General features: G+C 52.4%; 1 protein-coding gene across 2 annotated transcripts in view; it reads left to right on the top strand.

Annotated features, from left to right (window-relative positions):
- The window catches only part of TMEM127 (transmembrane protein 127), a 16,401-nt gene extending 10,446 nt beyond the window's left edge, over positions 1-5,955 (top strand). For both annotated transcript variants that reach the window (XM_017860472.1, XM_017860471.1), the window contains exons 3-4: positions 1,598-1,762; positions 2,475-5,955. In XM_017860472.1, the coding sequence (XP_017715961.1) occupies positions 1,598-1,762; positions 2,475-2,782 (473 nt within the window). In that variant the 3' untranslated portion in view covers positions 2,783-5,955. The remainder of the gene's footprint in view (positions 1-1,597; positions 1,763-2,474) is intronic.
- Positions 5,956-10,356: the final 4,401 nt, after the last annotated feature.

The following is a 10,356-nucleotide window of genomic DNA, read 5'->3' as shown; positions in this document are numbered from 1 at the left end:
ATTTATTTTTTTATCTTTTTTTTTTTTTTTTTTTTTTTTTTTTTTTTTGAGATGGGGTTTCACTCTTGTTGCCCAGGCTGGAGTGTGAAGGCGCGATCTTGGCTCACCACAGCCTCCACCTCCCAGGTTCAAGCGCTTCTTCTGCCTCAGTCTCCCAAGTAGCTGGGATTACAGGCATGCACCAGCATGCCCGGCTAATTTTGTATTTTAGTAGAGACAGGGTTTCACCATGTTGGTCAGGCTGGTCTCGAACTCCTGACCTCAGATGTTCCACCTGCCTTGGCCTCCCAAAGTGTTGGGATTACAGGCGTGAACCACTGTGCCCTGCCAACCTTTTAAAAAAAAAAAAAAAAAGAGTCTCACTCTGTCACCAGGCTAGATCTCGGCTCACTGCAACCTCCACCTGCTGGGCGCAAGCGATTCTCCTGCCTCAGTCTCCCCAATACCTGGGGCTACAGGTGCGTGCCACCACGCCCAGCTACTTTTTGTATTTTTAGTAGAGACAGGGTTTCACCATGTTGGCTAGGATGGTCTTGATCTTCTGACCTTGTGATCTGCCTGCCTCGGCCTCCCAAAGTGCTGGGATTACAGGCGTGAGCTACCGCGTCTGGCCAATATTTTGTTTTTTTAAGAGACAGGGTCTCTTTCTGTCATCCAAGCTGGAGTGCAGTGGTGTGATTATAGCTTACTGTAACTCCTGGGCGCAAGCAGTCCTCTTGCCTCAGCCTCCTAAGGAGCTAAGACCATGATGCTCAGCTAATTTTTTTTTTTTTTTTTCTCAAAGAGACGGGGTCTCACTGTGTTGCCCAGGCTGATCTCAAACTCTTGGCCTCGAGCAATCCTCCTGCCTCAGCCACCCAGTATTAACCATTTTAAGTGTTGAGTTCATTGATATTAAGCACATTAACATTGTTGTGCAAGCATCATGACTATCCATTTCCAAAACTTTTTAATCATTTCAAACTGAACCTCTGTGCACGTTACATGATAACTTCCTGTTCTCCCCTCTCCTACCCGCTGGCAACCACCATTGTATTTTCTGTCTCCATAAATTGACTATTCTAAGTATCTCATATGAGTGGAATTATAAAATATTTGTCCTACATTTGGTTGATTTCACTTAGCATATTGTCTTCAAGTTCAACTTCTTTTTGGAACAAAAGGAATGAATGAGTGAGTAAATGGAGAATCGGTATGAATTGACCTGTGTGGTCTTAGCCTCTCTGGCTGTCTCAGCTCCAAAGTCAGGCTTTTCCTGCCAGCTCAAAGTATCCTCTAGCATTAACATGTCAGGTCTTTAAAAATGGTTAGAAGGGCATGGCATAGACAGTGAAGCAGAATCCTGCACTCAGGCGACTCTTGTTGGAGAGAGAAGGACTTGAGGTACAGGAGAGTAGTGGCCCAGAGGACTTCTGTTTGCTACTGTGGAATTTGTTCCAGCTCCCTGCAGACGACCCAGGAGCAGGAGCTAAGACAGTGTCCTCCAGAACTGCCCTGGCTCCCGGGACTGTGGTGAGGGGATCAGACTCCTTCTAGGTGGGGGCTTCCTGCACCAGGCGTTACTTGGGGCCCTGAAAATTTGGTTCTCCCCCTACAGATTTCTGCATGAATCCCCAGACAGTGCTGCTCCTGCGGGTCATCGCCGCCTTCTGTTTCCTGGGCATCCTGTGCAGTCTCTCCGCCTTCCTTCTGGATGTCTTTGGGCCCAAGCATCCCGCCCTGAAGATCACCCGTCGCTATGCCTTCGCCCATATCCTCACGGGTGAGCTGAGGGCCCGCTCGTAGTGGGGGAGGAACTGCTATGGGGCAGGGGCATCCTGTCTGAGTTGCCGGTGAGGGCTCCGGTTTCTCTGAGCAAACACCCTTCCAGGAGCTCATGTGCCAAGCTCCAGTCTTTCCCAGAGTGTCAGGGTGTCAGCAGCCTGCTCCAGTCTAGCTGCTAACTTGCCAGGATCACAAACCCACTCAGCCCAGCTGTAGAGGGGAAATGTTGCTAGAAATTCCACAAAGAAGCTCACAGCTCTCTAAAATGGCATTTGAAGCTCAGACCTGGCACGAGTGAAGAAGGAACCAGGCAATCTCCCGTGTCTCACCTGGAGCTCCTGGTCAGATTCTCTCCTCTCCACCTTCCTGCTTCCCTGCAGACCCGCCTTTTCTTGTATGCAGCTGCTCTCCTCCCTCATGCCTGCACTGCTGTGTTGGTTCCAATTGTGGTGTGCCTACTCCAGCTCCCAACCTGCATGACCCTGTTTGCTCCTTAAGACAGAGAGAATCTGACTGGCCTAGATCAGGTCGGACTGCTGTCCCCAGCCTCAGGCCAGGAATCCCATGGCCAGGAGAGCTCCTTGCAGAGTCAGGCCAGGCAGGTTCTCTGAGAATGGGGTTTGGGTAGAGAGGCTGTGATTGGGTCCTCAAGCATCCTGGCTATGGCGTGCTCACTAATTCCCCTTCCGTGCTGTCCCTCTGTCCCCTAGTCCTGCAGTGTGCCACCGTCATTGGCTTTTCTTATTGGGCTTCTGAACTCATCCTGGCCCAGCAGCAGCAGCATAAGAAGTACCATGGATCCCAGGTCTATGTCACCTTCGCCGTTAGCTTCTACCTGGTGGCAGGAGCTGGTGGAGCCTCAATCCTGGCCACGGCAGCCAACCTCCTGCGCCACTACCCCACAGAGGAAGAGGAGCAGGCTCTGGAGCTGCTCTCCGAGATGGAGGAGAACGAGCCCTACCCGGCGGAATATGAGGTCATCAACCAGTTCCAGCCACCCCCTGCCTACACACCCTAATGCCAGCCTTGGGCTCTCTTCCTCGGCAGCCCCTCCCCCAACTCTGCAGCTCCTCTCGCACCAAGAGGAGCTCTTTTCCCCAGCTGGCCTCACTGGTAGGATCCTGACCATCTTCTCCAAACCTTCCCCAGGAGAGACTCTGCCTTTAGGGTCATCCAAGTATCCCTGCTCTTAGAAGCGGAGGTCCACTGGTTTTCTATAATGTATTCTTTCCCTCCTGCCGCATCCTGCCCCCTTCACGTTCATGAGTCATTACCAGCCAGGGAAGGTCATCCAAGTTTCCTCCAGCATGGGCCGTATCTTTCCTTGGAGAGCTGCTGAGCGTGGACAGTCCCAGAAAGAAGTGTCAGAGGGCCCAAGGGAAAGGGGACTGTGCCCTGCAGGCTCACCTCACAGGGGTCAGTGTTTGCTCCACAGCTGCAGCTCTGGGCTGACGCCCCCCAGACCCCTTCCTTCTCGGAGTGACCCACCCCCAGGCCACCTGCTCCCGAGAGTTCTGTGCACTTTACTCTTTGGACTTCTCCTCACATGTGCCCTGGTTTATGGGGAGAGGGAATTGCTGTTGGGAAGGCAGAGCCGTTGCTGCCCTCTCTGCTTCCTGTGGCTGGAGCCCAGGCAGAGAGAGTAGGAGCCAGCGTGAGACTGAGGCCCTGGTGCCTGTCGAGGACCAGAGTGAAGGGGACTACGTCTCCCAGCCCTTCACCTTTTAAATGTGAGTGGTTTTAAAAGGAAAAAAACGAAACCAGGCAATAGCAACAATATTCTGTTTTTAAAATAGGGACAAGACTGTTGTCCCTTTTTAGACAATGTATCCCATTCCTTTTGGCTCTGCAATATTGGGCTGTAGCTCCTTCCAAGCCCGTGGCAGCCCCTCCCGAGTCTCTCCCAGTAGAATGCAGCCTCCCTTCCCGGGCCCCTTCCCTCCCAGTGACTGTGGCTCCCTGGGGCCTTCTTGTGGAACCCAGAGGGGCTGAGGATTGTGGCCTGGCTGGCGGGCCAGCGTGGTGCTCCTCAGGACTGCGGCACTGAGATGGAACCTGGCCTCAGTTTAGGAACAGGGGCCACAACAGGGCAGGAACCTACCACCCTCCACATAGGAATACAACCAGTAGGGCCCCGTCACGTGAGGCGTTAGACCCACCCTGTCAGCCCAGCAGGCCGGGCTGTGTCCTTCAGACCCAGTGCTGCCCTAGACTCTGACTCGGGGCTCCAGCCTGCCATGCGCCCCTCTCCCCCTCTTGAATGTACTCTGGTCTTGCAGTGCGCTGCTGGGCCTTTCTTGCTCAGCCATCACTCGGCCACCCTGTTTGCTCTGGGTCTGGCTGAATTTTCTGCCCTGAGATCTGGGCATAAAGTGGATGAAACTTGAAAGACCTTCAGTGTAGATCCAGATGGCCAACCTGTCCTTGTTAAGTTACTTGCTTCTTGGGACTCAGTGTCCACTGCTGAGCTGAAAAGGAAATGGATCACAATCTCTTCGAACCTTTACGGTGATCGATAGTTTGAGCAAGACTGGAGAGTGGGCAACACTACGACGCTGTGGCTAGAAAGGGGCTGTCATGTCCCGTCCTTTGGCCGGATTGACTGGGGATGTCCGGACAGATGCCTGCGCGGGTGGCGAGGGCCACACCTGCACACGAGCGGGCAGCTGCTTGCAGTTCACTGCTGTGATGCCAGAGTGTGTTCAAAGGCGACTCTCCTGCTCTTCTGGACTCTTCTCTCAGGCAAGAAAGGCCGCCGGCTGCCTGAGCACAAAGCCAAGGAACTGCACTGAGTCTTTCTGTTGAGTCCTGAGTTTGTCGTTGGCAGGTTTACTTGTGGCCAGCTCGCTCTGCCCATGGGCGTCTGAGCAGGCAGACCAGAAGACCAGGCACCGGACATGCATGCCAAAGGGACCGGTCATCTCCTGCGGACCTGTACATGACCCTGTGGACCGTTCCGCACAATCCGGAACCCACTTTTTACTCACTCCCCATGTCTCTGAGCCTTCCTCCTCTTTCTCTTTCCCTCTGCCATCCTGACACTGATAGTTTGTCATATAAATCCCCCGGTTGTGTTTTTTTTCTAGGAAAAAATTAAAAAGGAAAACAAAACCAAAAAACCAGAAACCACAAATAAGAATGGAAATGCCAATGGCTGCCTGTCATTTTTGTCACAATTTTCCTGATTTGGTTTGTTCCCTTCATCTCAGAGAAGCAGGAGACATCGATGAGGCTGTAATTTTTTTTCTTTTTCTTTTTTTTGAGACAAGAGTCTCGCTCTGTCGCCCAGGTTGGACTGCAGTGGCGTGATCTCAGCTCACTGCAACCTCTGCCTCCTGGGTTCAAGCAATTCTCCTGCCTCAGCCTCCCAAGTAGCTGGGATTACAGGCATGTGCCACTGTGCCCGGATACTTTTTTTGTATTTTTAGTAGAGAGGGGTTTTACCATGTTGGCCAGGCTGAACTCCCGACCTCAGGTTATCCACCCACCTCGGCCTCTCAAAGTGCTGGGATTACAAGCATGAGCCACTGCGCCTGGCCAAAGATGTAATTTAAAATGGTTAGAAGGGACTTGGCGTGGGCCAGCTCCGTGCATGGCATTTTCACCCCCAGAGCCTCCTAATCCTGTTTTCACACAGGAAGCTTCTAGGTCTTTCTAGAACAGCTAGGAACAGTAGCTGACCCCTGCCCCAGGCCCAGCCTTCAAACCTGAGCTCTTCACACTGCGTCCTCTGGTGAGCTATAGAAGAGAACGCGGCTCCTAAACTCTGGCCATCCTGTGGGAGGAAATAGACTTCTTTGGGCTGTGGCTTGCAGAACAAACTCCACTTTTTTTCCCTCTATTTTTAAATTTTATTTAATAATTTGTGTGTTTTTCTCTTTTTATTTTCTATGTTTCATGTTTTCCTTCACTCCCTAGAAACTGCACTTTCTTTGAAATCATAGGCAGTGAATCTTACTGGGAGAGGTGTGGGGCTAGAGACAGTCCTGGGAGTGTGGCCTGTAAGCCTGCTGGAGGGCAGTGCCAGGCCTTGATTGCCCACATTCTCTCCGTTCCTTCTTTCCTTCCTTCATACATTCGGTCCCACAGCCCCACGTGTGCATCACGGTAAGAGCCGAGGGCTCCCTTCAGGGAGCAGCCCATTTAGGTCTCTGTTGTTGTTGCTGGGGAGAATACATGTCTTTCTTGGAAGCCGGGAGCGTGTTCTCTCTCATTTCATGTCCATTCAGACAAAGCACCATTAGGCAGCATGAAAAATACAGTGACTGGCAGGACCCCGTCTGCACGGATTTTATGTCCTAAGTTCAGGAGATGGACTTGTCCACAGAAAGGCAGAGTGAAGTGGGCGGCCCGCTTGGAAAAGTGCTGTGCCCAGAAGGGAGCCAGTTCTGACCTCAGTGATAATGAAAGGCTTCCTGGAGGACGCAGCTTGAGCCACACTTGACGTGGGAGTGAACTGGGGTAGGGACACTGCTGCTGAGCGAATGGCAAGAGCAAAAGCACACTGGTGGCCAGGACGTGGTGAGAGCTGAGGTTAGAAAGGTGAGGGGCGCTCATCTAGGGCACTAACAGCAGAAGGAGCCCTGGAAGGATTTTGAGAAGGGAAGGGAGGGATGCAGCCTTATTTTAATGACTGGTGACAGTGGGAAGGGGTCTGCCTGGCCTTAAGTGAGGGTGTCAGAAGTGGGAGACAGGACCTGCCAAAGGGGAAAAGGGCAGTCACAGTCGGTCCCAGGGCCCAGTGTCTCAGCCAGGTGCTGGAGTTGGGAATGCGGGAGCCCCAGTCCCTGCCTACCTGTCACACGGCAGCTAGAAGGTGGCATCAGCCACACAGGCGAAGAGGGGCCCGCACACGAGAAGCCATGGGGTGTGAAGAGCCACAAGGAGAGGACCCTGGGACACAGGAAGAGGTGGTGCATTTGGGGCAGGGCGGCTTTCCCAAGATGACTAGAGAATCTTCAACTGGCATCTTGCCTGCGGTATCCAGTCTCAGCCACTACACTAATGGAACACAGATGCTGTGGGGAGACATAAGGGAACTGACAAACTTCATGTCCCTGTTTTCAAATAGCCTGCAATCTTACCTCTTCCTCTGCATTTTTTAGGGGGAGTGACATTTTAATGGTAGGCGGGAGGTTTGCGGAGAAGAGAAAATGTCTTTTTTGTGGGTGTGAGTAGAGACAGAGTCTCACCATGTTGCCCAGGCTGGTCTCAAACTACTGGCTTCAGGCAATCCTTCTGCCTCCCTTCCCAAAGTGTCGGGATTACAGGCATGAGCCACTGCACTGAGCCTGAAAATGGCATTTTGAATGAGCCCACCTGAAATGAAGACAGTTTATTAGGGTCACTGGTTTGAGAATTAAGATCAGTTCTGGCTGGATGCGGTGGCTCACGCCTGTAATCCCAGCACATTGGGAGGCCAAGTGGGCGGATCACAAGGTCAGGAGATCGAGACCATTCTGGCCAACATGGCGAAACCCCGTCTCTACTAAAAATACAAAAATTAACCAGGCGTGGTGACGGGCATCTGGAGTCCCAGCTACTCAGGACGCTGAGGCAGGAGAATCGCTTGAACCCGGGAGGCAGCGGTTGCAGTGAGCCGAAATCGCACCATTGCACTCCGGCCTGATGACGGAGTGAGACTCCATGTCAGAACACACACACACACACACACACCCGGTCCCTCACCCATAAGCTTTGGGGAAAATTCTTGGCTTTTTTGCTGGGGGAGAGAGCAGTGTCCAGGGAGGACTGGCTGATCTCAGAGCCGGAGGGTTGATGCGGGACTGGCCAGCCCCCTTCAGCTGAGTGGGACAGCAACACAGTCGGTGGCAAGCAGCTTCATAAGATGTTGGAGGTGAGGCAGAGACCCCTCCAGCCAACCCTGTGTCTACAGTCAGGTAACGAAGAACTTTCCAGAGACAGCTGTGAGTCCATCTGGCTTAAGGGGTTGTAGAGGTGTCTGAGAAAGGGGCCTGAAGGGTGCAGGGCCTGCAGGCTGCCCTGTCTGGAAGGTTCCTGCCTCTGTCTTGGTAGAAAATGGCAGCTAGCCCTGTAAAGGGCCTCCCTGTCTGGCGAGGTAAACCCTGTAGCCCGAGATGCCCCCAGGGCTTCCCTTCCGTCTTGGGGATCTCTCAGTGTATGTCTAGTGCCACCACTACTGGTGGAGAGTTTCCTTCTGGAGTAACCTTGGGGTGGTGGACGGGTTTTATTTTAATAAAGGAAGAAGTTCTCTTATTCATTTTTACTTATTTAGTTTTTGAGACGGAGTCTCACTTTGTTGCCTAGGCTGGAGTGCAGTGGCGAGATCTTGGCTCACTGCAACCTCCACCTCCCCAATTCAAACAGTTCTCCAACTTCAGCCTCCCAAGTAGTTAGGATTACAGGTGTGCGCCACCACACCCAGCTAATTTTTGTATTTTTAGTAGAGATGGGGTTTTTGCCATGTTGGCCAGGCTGGTCTCCAACTCCTGACCTCAGGTGATCCGCCCGCCTCGGCCTCCCAGTGCTGGGGTTACAGGGGTGAGCCACTGTGCCCGACCGGGTCATGCTTTTTTATGTGACATTCATTCAGCAACTACACTGAACACAAGTGCCTTGTGGAGGATGCAGAGATTCTAACACATGATCCTTGCCCTCTAAGGCCTTGCAATCCAGCCACCAGGAAAAAGGAAACCTGATAACACCCAAACCTGACAGCCAGGGAACACTTCCTAAAGGAGAGACTTGATCTGGGCCTTGGAGAAGGGGCAGGCTTTCATGAGAGCATGGTGTGAAAGCAGGAGAGGAAGGGCGTGGCTTTGGGGAACACTGAGTTGATGCCGTGAGGTGCGTGGCAAGCAATGAGCTCATGGACCTAGCCCAAGGGGGCCTGGAGCATCAAGGTTGTCGGAATGCTCACGGCTGCAAGAAACAGAACTGAGACTTTCTTAACTAAATGGACTTTATTGCTTTCCACAACTGGAAAGTTCAGCATAGTCCAGGGGGCTTGACTGGGTCCAGGGACTCAAACAGTGACACAAAGACACGGTTTCTCTCCACCTCTTTCCTTTGTGTGTCTGCTCAGGTCGTCTCTCCTCAAAGGTGGTGAAGACGGCCACCAGCAGACTGGGGCTCACCCTAGACTCCTTTTTAAGGTACCAGGATGACTCTCTTTTGCCCATCTTAGATCATGCCTTTACCCTGAACCGTGACAAAGAACGTGGAGCTTCCTCCTGTGGTCCAGGTAGATGGTTACACATGGGGTCTGGGATGCAGGGGTGGCACCACTGGCAGTGGCTGGGACATGTGAGCACAAGGGTGAGGCCTACACCACTCGGAGGCCCTGGCTGCCCCTTCTCTCTCCCCCAGCCCTCCCCTTTCCGTGATGATAAGACATGAGGCCACTCACCAGCTCTGCTTTCTTGAAGACAGTCAGTGTCCTACCTTTGAACAGAGCTGGGCCTTGACATCAGCTCACCCGCTCCCTCAAACGGTGGGGCAAACAGAGCCTTGGTTACACCAGCTCTGTCTCGGGGATTGTTTCTTCTGCTTCTCTCCTGCCCCTTTCTTCCTGCTCCATTCCAGCGCCCACCCAGCTCCTCACTTTCCTGACTTTGTTTTCTTTTCCAAGCAGCGTGAGCAGTGCTCGATGCTCCTGCTCCTGGTACACAGCATGCACACATCCTGGCTGTTCTGGGTAACTGCACACCCCACCCCAGTGCCATCCCCATACCTCTATCCTGAAATCAACCCAAAGGGTAGGGAGGGAGCAGACCACAGCAGACAACAGAAGGCGGGGGCACTGAGAGCATGTGCTGCTATTCAGGTGCCCTTCGCAGTAATTCCCCAGAAGCACTAACATTTCTGCTGATCTTGGAATGATACCGTATGATTCAGGGTTCTCGAGAGAAGCAGAACAATAAGATGTGGAGATACATGTATATATGGAGAAAGAGACACTATAAGGAATTGGCTCATACAAATGTAGAGGCTGACGAGTCTTAAGTTCTGCAGGGTGAGTCAGCAAGCCGAGACCCAGGAGAGCCGAAGGTATAGTTCTAGTCTGAAGGCCAGCAGGCTCAAGATCCAGGAAGAGGTGATGTTTCAGTTCAAGTCCAAAAGCAGGAAGAAAGCTGATGTCACCACTTGAAAGTTGGTCATGCAGGAGGGGCGCCCTCCAACTCAGCCTTTTGTTCTATTTGGACCCTCAGCTGATGGATGAGGACCCCCGTGTTAGGGAGGCAGCCTGCTTTACTTGCTCCATCAACCTAAATGCCAATCCTACCCTACACCCTCACAGATGGACCCAGAGTAATGTTCAAGCAGATATGTGGGCACCCCACGGCCCAGTCCAACTGACACATAAAATTAACCATCACAGATGCCTTCTTTACACATGGTCAATATCTAACAAATATCTCTATGGTGAGATTTTCCCCCAACCTCGGGCCCACTTAAGAAAGATGTTGAGTTGGGCATGGTGGCTCACGCCTGTAATTCCAGCACTTTGGGAGGCTGAGGTGGGTAGATCACTTGAGGTTAGGAGTTTGAGACCAGCCTGGCCAACATGGTGAAACCCCATCTCCATTAAGAATACAAAAATTAGGCCGG

The sequence above is a fragment of the Rhinopithecus bieti genome, unplaced genomic scaffold, assembly GCF_001698545.2.
Source record: "Rhinopithecus bieti isolate Rb0 unplaced genomic scaffold, ASM169854v2 scaffold_54331, whole genome shotgun sequence".
Lineage (NCBI taxonomy): Eukaryota > Metazoa > Chordata > Mammalia > Primates > Cercopithecidae > Rhinopithecus > Rhinopithecus bieti.
This window is presented reverse-complemented; position numbering and strand designations above follow the sequence as displayed.